This window comes from Bubalus bubalis, chromosome X (genome assembly GCF_019923935.1).
Source record: "Bubalus bubalis isolate 160015118507 breed Murrah chromosome X, NDDB_SH_1, whole genome shotgun sequence".
Lineage (NCBI taxonomy): Eukaryota > Metazoa > Chordata > Mammalia > Artiodactyla > Bovidae > Bubalus > Bubalus bubalis.
In genome coordinates, this window is record NC_059181.1 from 44,184,553 (window position 1) to 44,198,768 (window position 14,216).

The 14,216-nt window shown below is 45.1% G+C and overlaps 1 protein-coding gene across 3 annotated transcripts in view; it reads right to left on the bottom strand.

Moving 5' to 3' along the window:
- Positions 1 to 13,747, bottom strand: part of DIPK2B (divergent protein kinase domain 2B) — a 46,398-nt gene extending 32,651 nt beyond the window's left edge. For all 3 annotated transcript variants that reach the window (XM_006061067.4, XM_044936588.1, XM_044936587.2), the window contains exons 1-2: positions 13,319 to 13,747; positions 6,814 to 7,078 (exon numbers count right to left, since the gene is read on the bottom strand). In XM_006061067.4, coding sequence (XP_006061129.1) covers positions 6,814 to 7,078; positions 13,319 to 13,551 — 498 coding nt within the window. In that variant the 5' untranslated portion in view covers positions 13,552 to 13,747. The remainder of the gene's footprint in view (positions 1 to 6,813; positions 7,079 to 13,318) is intronic.
- Between the last annotated feature and the right edge of the window lie 469 nt (positions 13,748 to 14,216).

The following is a 14,216-nucleotide window of genomic DNA, read 5'->3' on the forward strand; positions in this document are numbered from 1 at the left end:
TTCTGTCAGACCTCTCCACCATGACCCGCCCATCTTGGGTGGCCCCACGGGCTTGGCTTAGTTTCATTGAGTTAGACAAGGCTGTGGTCCTAGTGTGATTAGATTGACTGGTTTTCTGTGAGTATGGACCTAACAGAAGCAGAAGATATTAAGAAGAGGTGGCAAGAATACACAGAAGAACTGTACAAAAAAGATCTTCATGACCCAGATAATCACAATGGTGTGATCACTCACCTAGAGCCAGATATCCTGGAATGTGAAGTCAAGTGGGCCTTAGAAAGCATCACTATGAACAAAGGTAGTGGAGGTGATGGAATTCCAGTTGAGCTATTTCAAATCCTGAAAGATGATGCTGTGAAAGTGCTGCCCTCAATATGCCAGCAAATTTGGGAAACTCAGCAGTGGCCACAGGACTGGAAAAGGTCAGTTTTCATTCCAATCCCAAAGAAAGGCAATGCCAAAGAATGCTCAAACTACCACACAATTGCACTCATCTCACACGCTAGTAAAGTAATGCTCAAAATTCTCCAAGCCAGGCTTCAGCAATACATGAACCGTGAACTTCCTGATGTTCAAGCTGGTTTTAGAAAAGGCAAAGGAACCAGAAACCAAATTGCCAACATCTGCTGGATCATTGAAAAAGCAAGAGATTTCCAGAAAAACATCTCTTTCTGCTTTATTGACTATGCCAAAGCCTTTGGCTGTGTGGATCACAATAAACTGTAGAAAATTCGGAAAGAGATGGGAATACCAGACCACCTGACCTGCCTCTTGAGAAATTTGTATGCAGGTCAGGAAGCAACAGTTAGACCTGGACATGGAACAACAGACTGGTTCCAAATAGGAAAAGGAATACCTTTTCCTATTTGTCACCCTGCTTATTTAACTTATATGCAGAGTACACCATGAGAAATGCTGGACTGGAAGAAGCACAGCTGGAATCAAGATTGCCGGGAGAAATATCAATAACCTCAGATATGCAGATGACACCACCCTTATGGCAGAAAGTGAAGAGGAACTAAAAAGCCTCTTGATGAAGGTGAAAGAGGAGAGTGAAATAGTTGGCTTAAAACTCAACATTCAGAAAACGAAGATCATGACATCTGGTCCCATCACTTCATGGGAAATAGATGGGGAAACGGTGGAAACAGTGTCAGACTTTATTTTTGGGGGCTCCAAAATCACTGCAGAAGGTGACCGTAGCCATGAAATTAAAAGACGCTTACTCCTTGGAAGAAAAGTTATGACCAACCTAGATAGCATATTGAAAAGCAGAGACATTACTTTGCCAACAAAGGTCTGTCTAGTCAAGGCTATGGTTTTTCCAGTGGTCATGTATGGATGTGAGAGTTGGACTGTGAAGAAAGCTGAGTGCTGAAGAATTGATGCTTTTGAACTGTGGTGTTGGAGTAGACTCTTGAGAGTCCCTTGGACTGCAAGGAGATCCAACCAGTCCATTCTAAAGGAGATCAGCCCTGGGATTTCTTTGGAAGGAATGATGCTAAAGCTGAAACTCCAGTACTTTGGCCACCTCATGCGAAGAGTTGACTCATTGGAAAAGACCCTGATGCTGGGAGGGATTGGGGTCAGGAGGAGAAGGGGACGACAGAGGATGAGATGGCTGGATGGCATCACTGACTCAATGGACAGGAGTCTGAGTGAACTCCGGGGGTTGGTGATGGACAGGGAGGCCTGGCGTGCTGCGATTCATGGGGTCTTAAAGAGTCGGACATGACTGAGCGACGAACTGAACTGAACTGATGGTGGTTTAGTCACTAAGTCATGTCCAACTGTTGTGACTCCATGGACTGTAGCCCACCAGGCTCCTTCTCTGTCCATGGAATTTTCCAGATAAGAATACTGCCGTTTCTTTCTCTAGGGGATCTTCCCAACCCAGAGATTGAACGTGGGTCTCCTTCACTGCAGGCAGAGTCTTTACTGACTGATCCCCCTGTGCCTCTTGCATGTCCTACATTGGCAGGCAGGTTGTTTACCACTAGCGCCACCTGGGAAACCCATTTCTTATTGTATTTATGTAAAAAAAGGAATTGAGACAAGGGAAGTAAAATTGCCAGGCATCTTGCTTTAAACAAAGCTTCCTGAACACTCTATACCACCATCTAGTGAGAGAAAAAACTCCACTTCCCACCTGACAAGAAACAGGGTTAGCATAGAGAACAATGTCCAGAGTGGATGACAGTTGAGGGGATGGGAGGAGGACCCGATGGAGGAACTGTTTTTCCTCTGATTAGCCACGTGCTGCTAAGGGTGGTTGGTTCTTGGCACTTGGTGTAACAGCAGAGGAAGCCTTCTTTGTGGCTTTGTGAACAAGCACATCATGATAAACTCTGGGTGCTGTCCTTGGCCATGGCTCTATTTGTGGGCTTGTAATTTAGGCTGTGGGATATTCCCGTCAGAACAATGCAGGTTTTGGAGGAGAAAAGTCATGGTTTTATTAGCGTAAGTGCCACAGACACACACCCACATACGTTGCCTTGTTTCACCCTTTTGCTGATTCCTGGTCCAGTCCAGCCTCCTTGGCAGCCCTTAGCTGCAGTGTATTGCCTATGTCTCAAGAGAGGGTCCTTGGTATTAATACAAAATTGCACTTGGCATCTGATGGTGAGCACTGGATCTTTTCATCCAAGTCGACTTTTCTAAGCAACGCCAACAGTCCAGGTTCTGAGGGCCCTGCACCAGTCAGATCCCTCCTGCCTTCAATTTTCTTTTATTTCTTCATTTCTCCTTCCTTCCCTGCCTTGCCAGTTTTCTGAGCCAACTCATCAGTTTCTTGTGGCTCCTTTTGTCTCCTCCAAACATACATCAGCACATCCTCACTCAAATCCGCACACTTGAGGGTCCTGGCCTAGATCCCTGGTGGAAAGCGGCTCTTGAGGAATTCAGAGAAAGCACACTGAAGCCATGTGCCGAATGGCCTTGCCGATAGGCAGAGTTGGCATTGGGCCATTTAATATAGAGCTGAAGGATGAGGCAAGTCTCCCTACCATCCATTCTACAATCTCTCTCCAGTTGACTCCTGAAACTTCCATGTGAAAAGAGAAATACTATAATTTCTAAATTAGAAATCAGGACTTTATGTCTGACTGATTATCAGAAAAATAGGGTAGAGCTATTTGGCCAAATCTAGGATGAATTGGCAGTTACATAGATGTCACCTCATAGTCCAGCTGAAATCATGACAGAGGCTGCTTGCATGGAACACTATCGAGTAGAATTCCAGGGCTACATCTGGGTTTTGTGGGGGAAATGATGCAGGGAGGTATTAGGAAGGTCTGAGATAGACATGGGATGGGCTAGTGGGAGCATCATAATAATGACTTTACAAACAAATGGTTTCTCAGAGGGCTACAGTGAAATGCTATTAGCTGTTAACATCCTGGCATGAATTAAATTATTAATGTCACCTGTCACTCCTCAGGGCTCTAAGTGAATGGAGTCAGAGGATTGGTGAAGTTTTGTAAATGGCTTATTTTTCCTTTTTTATTAAGGCAAAATTTATATCATGTAAAATTCATCATTTGGACCATTTTAAGGTCATGTATGGATGCGAGAGTTGGACTGTGAAGAAAGCTGAGTGCTGAAGAATTGATGCTTTTGAACTGTGGTGTTGGAGAAGACTCTTGAGAGTCCCTTGGACTGCAAGGAGATCCAACTAGTCCATTCTAAAGGAGATCAGACCTGGGATTTCTTTGGAAGGAATGATGCTGAGGCTGAAACTCCAATACTTTGGCCACTTCATGCAAAGAGTTGACTCATTGGAAAAGACTCTGATGCTGGGAGGGATTGGGGGCAGGAGGAGAAGGGGACAACAGAGGATGAGATGGCTGGATGGCATCACTAACTCGATGGACATGAGTTTGAGTAAACTCTGGGAGTTGGTGATGGACAGGGAGGTCTGGCATGCTGTGATTCATGGGGTCGCAAAGAGTCGAACACGACTGAGCGACTGAACTGAACTGAAGGTGAACAATTCAGTGGCTTTTGGTTGTATGACTATCACCACTATCTAACTCCAGAAATTTTCATCACCCCGAGAGATTCTGTGTATCTATTAAAGAGTCACTCTTAATTCTCTTCTCCTCTCAGCCTCTGGCAACGACTACAATATGGATGGGCTGCCCAGGTGGAGATAATGGTAAAGAACCCACCTGCCAATGCAGGAGATGTAAGAGACGCAGGTTTGACCCCTGGGTGGGGAAGATCCCCTAGAGAAGAAAATGGCAACCCATTCCAGTATTCTTGCCTGAAGAATTCCATGGACAGAGGAGCCTAGTGGGCTACAGTCTGTGGAGTTGCAAAGAGTTGGACCCAACTGAACAACTAACACTTTTACTTTCAGGACTCAGCCACAGTTTCTAGTTCCCAGGGATCTTCTGCTTTTACCACAGCATCTATACTCATCAAGGTAGGTGACACTAGATGTACATGGCAGGTTGCTTTGGACTTTCTAGCGCCTCTAGGATAATCTCCACTGCATTCTGAAGTGTCTAGAAGTGAGGGAAAGAGGGAGTCTTCCTTAGTTCAAAGCCCAAGACCAGTTTGGTCACTTTCTGTGGAATCCCAAATGTATCTTATGCACCAGGAAGCTCTGTCCTTTGGTCATGGTCCAGGTCCCAGGTGCAAATAGTCTGGGGCCAGTGACTTGGGAGAACTGTGCCTGTCAGCAAGGGAGCAGACAACAATGAGAGCAGGAAGAAGTGATGGGATTTTCAAGGGGTTCTGAAACAATTCCTTGTGTATCTTGTTTTACTCTTCCTGGGGACTCCTATTTGTGCCTGAGCACATAATTGAGGCAAAGCCCAGGAGGTCTCATATTAGTCCTTCCCATGTGGCCAGCCTGAGAATGACAGATGGTGGGTACCCCAGGCCAGTGCAGGGAGGGTGTGTCTGCAGGCAGAGGATGTGTCTGCAGGCGCAGAAAGAGGCACAAGGCCATTACACCTAGGGTGTGTACCATGGTGTGGGCTTTGATATCTGTCCTCTGTTTTCTGTTTCTGCCCAGTGTTGAGCAGCTCCCATAAGGTTCTTCCCACCTGAGTCTCCAATTCCTATCTCCCACACCAACTCCAAGATCCTTAGGCTGGGTCCTGCCACCACCTCCCCAGCCTGGGAATAGCTTGACTTCCTCTGGCTTATTCTTTCCCCATTCCAGGCCAGTGAGATTTGTAAAGTACAGAGTACAAAAGGACTACGTGTAAAGTTCAGTGTCAGATGATGGCCATGTTACCTGCAGCTTGATTCCTTTTGATTTCTAAGCAGTTTCCACACAACCATAAGGCAAAGTCACATGGTCTTGCCACATGGTTGAGATATCTAGGGACCAGTGATTCTGCTTTGTTCTGGGTGACTCATCTTGAACACACCAAAGGGAAGGTCTATTAGTGCTCAGAAATTACCTGGGCAGCCTTATGTGCCCATTTGAAGGGGCTAGTGGTCTGGGGACTTTGAGAAACAATCTTGGCATGCCCCCGAGGAATGCCAAATCCTCCAGCCTCATCATGGCAGGAAGATTGAGGTGAGTTCTTCTTCCTCATCTTTGCTAAAGGTGAGTGGCTCCTCAATCTTTTGAGGTGGCATTGTCTGCCTTAAGGGGCTGGGCTGGATGTGCGTGGAGGTGCATGACTATGTTGGTTTGGATAAAAATCAGATGATACCAGCAATGACAGTGCAGGAGAGGACAAACACAGGGTAAGATGTCACCGGCATGTGCCAAAGCTCTGAAGGCAGCCTCCTCATGGGAGTGGGTGGGAACTCTCAAATGGGAGGAGGGAGCTGCGTTACCGGAGTCTGCTTTCGCAGTGACTTACGTTTGGTTCTTCTTTATGGTGGGAGATGAAAAAGGAAGCTGATTTTCAAAGTAGGGTCTCTGGATCATGAAAGAGGATGTATATGGAAGCTTCTAAGACTTGGAGAATAGAGAATAGACTTATGGACATGGGCAGGGGAAGGAAGGAGAAGGTAAGATGAATGGAAAGAGTATCATGGAAGGATATACACTACCATATGTAAGATAGACAATGGAAATTTGCTGTATGACTCAGGGAACTCAAATCAGGGCTCTGTAACAACCTAGAGGGGTGGGAAAGGATGGGAGGTGGGAGGGAGGTTCAAGAGGGAGGGGACATAGGTATACCTGTGGCTAATTCATGTTGATGTATGGCAGAAACCAATGCAATAATGTAAAGCAATTATCCTTCAATTAAAAATAAAATCGTTATGAATATTCCAAAAAAAGAACAGTGACAGTTCAGAGGTTAGCAAACATTGTAGGCGAGCTAAGCCCTTTTGGGGGAGGGGGCAAGGTTGGTGAGGGTCATCCCGTCAGATGTTCAGACCAGAGATGGCAGCTAGGAACTGTTTCCCAAAGAGTCCCTCAGGGTCACATTGGAGAGAATGGAGAATGACAATGGGAGCAGTCCCTACAACTAAACCACTTTGTGAAGTTGCTCAGTCATGTCCGACTCTTTGTGACCCTATTGACTGTAGTCTGCCAGCCTCCTCTGTCCATGGGATTTTCCAGGCAAGAATACTGGAGTGGTTACCGTTTCCTTCTCCAGCGGATCTTCCCGACCCAGGGATCAATCCTGGGTCTCCTGCCCTGTAGTCAGACTCTTTCTTGTCTGAGCCATTAGGAAACCTCTTTAGTTCCTGTCTTGTCACAAGCCACGTTGTTTCATGACACTGTTTTATCCCACTTTAGACAAACTACAATTCCTTTTGCCCAGACAGACTGAGATGTGGGCTGGCAATGGTACCCCCCATTCTCCTGCCCCCCACAGCCAGGACACTCACCCGCACCAGGTCTGGTGTGAGTCGCTTGGCCTGCAGCCATTTCTGGAACCTCCCTGTTTTCCGCAGGACACGCTCAATACTGCAGGTCTTGGGGGCAGCTGCGGAGGCACAGATCCTCCCGTCTGAGATCTTGTTTTGCTGTTTGCTGACCAGCCTTGAGATCTCCACTGGGCGCCAGGTTTTGAAATCATCTGAGTAATTTGCAGAGTAAGAAGGCAAGTCGTCAGGAGGTGGTCCGAGGTGTAAGGCCAGCCCGTTGTCAAACCTGAAAAAGCATCAGCCATTTTCAGATCAGCCTGGGAACTGGAGAGAAGGAACTAGGCAGGGACCAGTCACACTTCCAGAACCAGCAGAGCCCGGGGACAGGGACATAGGGGCCCACGTCTGCTCGGATCCATTTCTTCTCCCTCGACTGGGGTGCTCCAGGCTCTTTCTGTCAAAGGACTATTTTTGTTTTCTCAGGCTTAAGGAAGTTTATATGTGATGTCAGAAATGGTGAGGGATCTGCATACCAGACACAAACTTTATCTTCTTCCCTTAACTGGCTTTCTGTGAAGGCAGCAGTTTTACACATGCTAGTACCTTTGATTCTCGTCATGTCCCATCCCCACTTTACAGATGTGGAAGCAGGCTTACAGAGCTTAAGTGCCTTGCCCAAGGTCAGATAATATGTGGCTAAGCAGGGGTGCAAACCCCGGGCTCTCTGTCAGCAAAACCCATGATCTTTTTCCTTCGCTACCCTGGTTCTAGTTGCAGCATGTGGAATCTAGTTCTCTGGCCCCTTGCATTGGGAGTGGGGGTCTTAACCACTGGACCACCAGAGAAGACATGAAACCAAAGTTCTTGAAGAAGCTTATCATCCTGCACTGGGGAGAGCACTACCCCCTTCATATCCAACCCCAAATGGCCCCATCAATTTTTCTTTCGGTCCAAAGATTTAAGTTAGCAGTCCCAGCCAAGTGTCAGGGAACAGTGGCTGTTAAAGGGTCAGCAGAATCAAAGCTATCTGGGATCCAGGAGGTGTGTGATTCCACACAATGGCCTGGGCAGCGCTAGATGCTCCCCAGGGGAGAGGCACTGGCCTATTACCATTTGCTGATTTTCTACGCCCACCCCACAGTGACCCTTTTCTCCAGTCATCTCTCTAGCTGTGTGCCAACATTTCCCTCAGGAAAGAATGCTAAATCTTCTTCTCATTCATGTATGAAAAATTACTAAGAAAATTGTGTATCTTCATTATTATTGAGGGTTACACTGCAAATGAAAATTAGGTGTATATGTTATATATTTTCTTTTTTAAAAAATAAATAATTATTTTATTGAAGTATAGCTGAATTACAATGTTGTGCTAACTTCTACTGTATAGCAAAGTGATTCAGTTACATGTATATATACATTGTTTTCCATATTCTTTTCCAGTATGATTTATCACAAGATATTGAATATAGTTCCCTGTGCTACACAGAAGGACCTCACTTTTAATTTAATTTCAATAAGAATATTTAAATTCTTATTATTGGGCATTACTGGGCAACCTCACGATAATGAGTTTTCGAGGAACTAGCTCCACACCCTACATTGTATTTTTTTCTCACTTACATGACACAGTTACCCTAAGAGACTGCAAGCTTTTCTAAGAAGATGCTCTAAGAAACTGTCAGTCAATACCTTCTGTGATACTGGACTGTTCAAACTTCAATGGAAATAGGCACAAAGAATTCTGTTCCAGGACATTGCCACAAATCTGTTTAAAAAGACCAAATGCCAAAAACTTGCAAGGAATCAATTTTACTGGCATTTTTAGGACAATCATGGGAATTGATCCTCCCCACTGGGAGGATAAGGAAGGGCCTAGGGCCCTGAGGCAGGCCTGTCTGTTTCCTGTAGCTGCTCTTGTTCAGGCGGGTTCAAACCACTTCTCCCCAAGGGCCAGTAACTTCTCCAGGCAAGTAACTAAGGGTCTACAACCGGGTGGCTCTTTTAGATAACAATAACAGCAACGCACATTTATGAATCACTTTAGCAATCACTTTGCTAAACACTTTATGTGCCATAATTCAGTTATACCTTTCAACAAACCTATGAGGTCAGCGCTGCTGTTATCATGCAGATAAGGAAACTGAGGCACAGAAATGTTAAGTGCTTTACTCCAAGTCACACAGCCAGGAACTGGAGGAAGTAGCCTTCAGGGCTCCAGAGCTTGTCCTCTGAACCGCTTTGCTGCTACTTAGTCCTTTATCACGGAGAAGGCAATGGCACCCCACTCCAGTACTCTTGCCTAGAAAATCCCATGGACGGAGGAGCCTGGAAGGCTGCAGTCCATAACTGAGGGTCGGACATGACTGAGCAACTTCACTTTCACTTATCACTTTCATGCACTGGAGAAGGAAATGGCAACCCACTCCAGTGTTCTTGCCTGGAGAATCCCAGGGACGGGGGAGCCCGGTGGGCTGCCGTCTATGGGGTCACACAGAGTCAGACACGACTGAAGTGACTTAGCAGTAGCAGTAGCAGCAGTCCTTTATCATCCATTTTATGAATTAGCTCTTGGGAACAAACTGGTAACATTATTAGGGGTTATAGCTGTGTGCTAAGTCCCTTCAGTCATGTCTGACTCTTAGTGACCCCATGGACTGTAGCCCACCAGGCTCCTCTGTCCACGGGATTCTCCAGGTAAGAATACTGAAGTAGATAGCCATGCTCTGCTCCTGGGGATCTTCCCTACCCAGGGATCGAACCCAGATCTCCTGCATTGCAGACGGATTCTTAACTGTCTGAGCCACCAGGAAAGCCCATGAATACTGGAGTGGGTAGCTTATCCCTTCTCCAGGGGATCTTCCTGACCCAGGAATCAATAGGGAACAGATAGGGAAAGAAGGAAAGATGACATCATCCACCAATCATGTGTCTTCAGCCTACCCAGTCGGCCTCAGGAGCTCACCCTCTGTTGCTGAACAACAAGCATTGTCCAGTTCTTAATGAGGACAGGTCCTGGAGTGCTAATGCTTGTCTGGCAACAGCATTTCAGCTTACCATCTGAAAGTCTGGGATGGGTTTTCTCATAAGGCAGCATCATGATCATTTTTCAAAGTGGAGAAATGTTTGGAGGTGAACAAGAACAAGATGAACAAACACACCTTTGGAAAGAGAGGCGAAGGATGTGAATTTGCAGACCATTTATCAAAGAAGAAATACAAAAGGCCAAGAAGTCTGAAAAAAGGGCTCAACTCAGAAGAATATACAAAGCAAAAATAATAGTACTAGTAAACATTTCTGAGTGTGCAAGAAGTAAACTCTATAGGCAGAAGTCTCCATTTGGCTATATATACATATATGTCTCAAAATTCTAAAAATTCACTAGATTTTTTTGACCCAGAAATTTTACCTTTTAGAATTTGTTATAGGAATTAATTACTGATATGCATAAAAGTCTAACCACAAGGAGGTTCAATATAGCACTGTTTTTAATAACATAAAGTGCAAAAAGCCCTAGTTGTCCCACCACAGTGATTTAGTTAAATAAATTAGGATTGACTGATGCAATCGAATACCATGAAACTGCTAAAAATCAAATTGTGGGGAATAGTTAATGTGGAAAAATCTTCCCGATATATTGTTAAATAAAAGTTTCCAAAAGAGTGCATAATATGCTCACATTTTTGTTGAAAAAATTTTAATCCACACTTAGCAAAAAGGTAGTAAGGGTCATACACCAAAATGTTAATGAAGCGGTGATCCTTGATGAGGAATTGTCTGAGATCTTTATTTTGTGTTTTCTTTAATCGATATTTCCTGAAGATTCTAAAATAAAAATATATCACTTTTAAAATAAGGAAATAACTATTTACAATGTAGAGAAAAGGACTATAAACAAGGCTACATTTCCAGACCCATTCACTGGCCTCAGTTTCCTTGCATTGAGAATGTGATTTCTCAACGTGAAGCGTTCCAGACCCTAAACTGCCCTGCCTGGTGATTTCCTGCTTGGATCTGCATACTTCCCTTTCAGGCAGGCACATGTGGAAAATGAATTCTGAGGGAGCTGAAGTAATATCCTGAACTCGAACTGGAACACAAACCTATTTGGGGAAATGCTTCCTGAATTTGGCCATTACTTGCCTGATGAGAAAAGCCTCATTTCTTTCCACTTGGTGAAGAGTCAACTGTAACATTCATATAGTCTTGTTTACTTATCTGGAGGAGGAGGTGAGTCTGGAGCTCTTCCTCAGGTGAATCCCTTAATTTCCCTCCCTCCTATCTTAAAATATGTCCATATTTTCACTGCCTTCTTTCTCTAAGGAATCAGTTCCACCCACTTCCCCTGTGTTACTGATTTTATTCATCCCATTTCTTAGGTGGGAATTCTTAAGTTCATTTTCCACATCTCCATCTTTCTTTCCTCTTGCATTGAGTTGATCAACAAAATAAGTCTCCAGCTAAATTGACTTGCATCCTTCCTGCTCAGCTTTGTTCTCAATGATCTTTCTCTTGGATGAGGAGAACTGGTCTGCATCACCTGGCCATTCTGCACACTGCTTTCCAGAAGATCTTTGCAAAATACTGGCCTCATCTTGTCCCCACCCTACGTAACACCCTCACCATTGCCTGCTACAGAACTCCTGTAGGTGGAAGTCTTTCAATTTTTCAACATTCAAAATGCTTTAAAAACGATAATAGAATACACACACACACACACACGTGTGTGTGTGTGTGTGTGTGTGTGTGTGTGTGTTTGCGCTCAGTCATGTCTGACTCTTGGCAACCCCATGGACTATAGCCCGCCAGGCTCCTCTGTCCATGGGATTTTTCCAAGCAAGAATGCTGGAGTGGGTTGCCATTTCCTCCTCCAGTGAATCTTTCCAATGCAGGGCTCAAACCTGTGTCTCCTGTGTCTCCTGCTTGGCAGGCATTTTCTTTATCACTGAGCCACCTGGGAAACCCATATATATGTCTCCACATATATATATGCACTACCATATATAAAATAGATCACTAATAAGGATCTGCTGTGTAGCACAAGGAACTCTACTCAGTATTCTGTAATAACCTATATGGGAAAAAAATCTAAAAAAGAATTAATATATGTGTATAGATACTGATTCACTTTTCTATATACCTGAAACTAACATTACATTGTAAATCAGCTACACTCCAATACAAATTTTAAAAAAACAGTCTACTAGGAAAAGTTCATTTCAACTCCCTGTGATATCTACCATCTCACAAAAGAAGTTCAAAATTTTTATTGGTATTTTCTGTTTGTTATTTCTGTTTAGTAACTTAGTGGATTACTCAAGTTTTGGTTAATGTAGATTGAAAATAAAATTATTGTCAGTTAATGCCTTCTGCCTGATCACCAAATCTTACAAGTCAAGGGCATAAGAGAAGAGGTCTATTACAAAGTGTCTTTGATATTGAGAAGGCTGGAGACCACTGGCTCACAGGTTAGGGTCCCAATTCCTTGGTATGGCATTCAAGGCCCCCTGCCCCTTGCAATCTCCTCCTTGTACCATGCCTCCACATGGGCCCCATGCTCCAGCCACGAAGGCACACCTTTGGGCCTTTGCTTAAGCTGATCCTTCTACCTTAAGCTGCTCTCCTCCCACTTAATTTCAGCTCATCATCCTTCATGGCTGTGCTCAGAAGCCCTTCTCTAGTCCCCATTTGGAATTAAAATTCTCTCCCTGGAATTCCCCAAGGTCCTTTACACTTCACTTCTGGCCTGCATCAGATCAGGCCTTATTGCTATTTGTAACACTGTTCCCTACCTCCTGAACCCCTGGAGTGCAAGAACCAGAGTTATAGCAATGTCATTATAGTACGTACTGGGCCTTGGCCATAGTAAAGGTTCATTGAACATGAGTTGACAGGGTTGAATTCCAGAGCATGGTACCATTCTCTGGAGAGAGCCATGTGCATGAGATTTATTAAACTTAGGTTTTCCTCTGATCAAGGTAACAGTTCACAACAGAAAACTCATTCAGAAACTTTGGAGCGAACTGCTTTGGTTTGAGTCCCAGATATGCCACTTATTAGGTGGTGACCTCGAGCCAGTCACTGAACCTTGCTAGGTTGCTGTTCACTATCTGAATCATGGGTGCGAATCTCTAACTCCCAGGATTGTTGTGAGGTGAAAATAACAATAGCTTAAAAATGTTCATCACATAGTAAGCTTTCTATAAATTTTATTTCCCTGCTACTATGAGAAATGAACTTGGCAAACTCAATGCTCCCGGGCTACTTCATTCATGAAAAAGAAAACTTTAGAACTTTATGCTCCCACTTCCAAAGGAAATGTTGGATTTAGCATTTAGAGCTGGAATTAGACTTCACACCTTCCCTCCTCTCCATCCCAACCTTAACCCATTACCACTATAATTAAATGGCTTTGCTTCAGCTCGCACCCAAAAACTACACCCTGACTTGTTTTCAAGAAATTCCTGGACCTCGTCACATGAAGGGAACAACATTTTGCCCCTCAGAGTTATCCAACTGAGATTCTGACCTTATTTCTTCTTTAAAGAACTTCTTGCAAATAGATGTCCCGATGCAGGCGTTACATTTATCAAGACCGAGGAAAGTCTTTCCCAAATTGTAGCTCATTCGGACTCGGGATACCGGAGAAGGAGAGGGAGAAGCCGGTGAGGAGACAGAGCAGCTCAGGCCGGAGACCCACAGCAGCAAGAACGGCCAGCCCAGGTGGAGGGCGGCAGCTCTGGGCCCCAGCCGAGGCTCCATCGTAGGCTCAGGATTCCAGCTGCACCCACTTAGGGCTGCGCAGAGGCAGGTCTTGGCAAAAGAGAAGGGGCTGGCTTTAGGGCGCTGACCCCATCCCAGCGTCACAGGTTTCTGCTGGAGGATGCTAAGGACCTTGGGGCTAACGAGGCTGGGGAGGAGGTGAGGAAGTCCGTGGAGGATGCTGATAAAACCGTTTCCAGAGTTACTCTTCCTCTGCCCCGGGGCGGCTGCTGTAGGCTGGGGAGGGGCTGAAGGGCAGATTTCGGGATGGACAATGGCCAGGGCCTCCCTATGCAGTCCTTTTGACAAACACAGGATATCCTGGCTGTGCAGGAAAGGTCCAGGCAGGATGTATGTCCGACCTGGTTTCCACCTGGGAGTTTTAAAGGATCCTGAAGGCCTCCACCCTCCACTGTTTTAATTCTGGGTGTATCTGTCCCTATGGATCACACACACACACACACACACCCCCCAACCCCTCCCCAGCCCCCTGCTGTGGATAATTCGGCCTGCCCCTCACCAGCCATATTTGGCTATGAAAGAACTAGAAGTTAGTTCACCAGCCATTAAGCAGCACATTTTGATTTGAAAGGTGAAGCCTTTTTACCGCTTAGGGCAGGGGTCCCCAACCTTTTTGGCACCAGGGACTGTTTCGTGGAAGACAA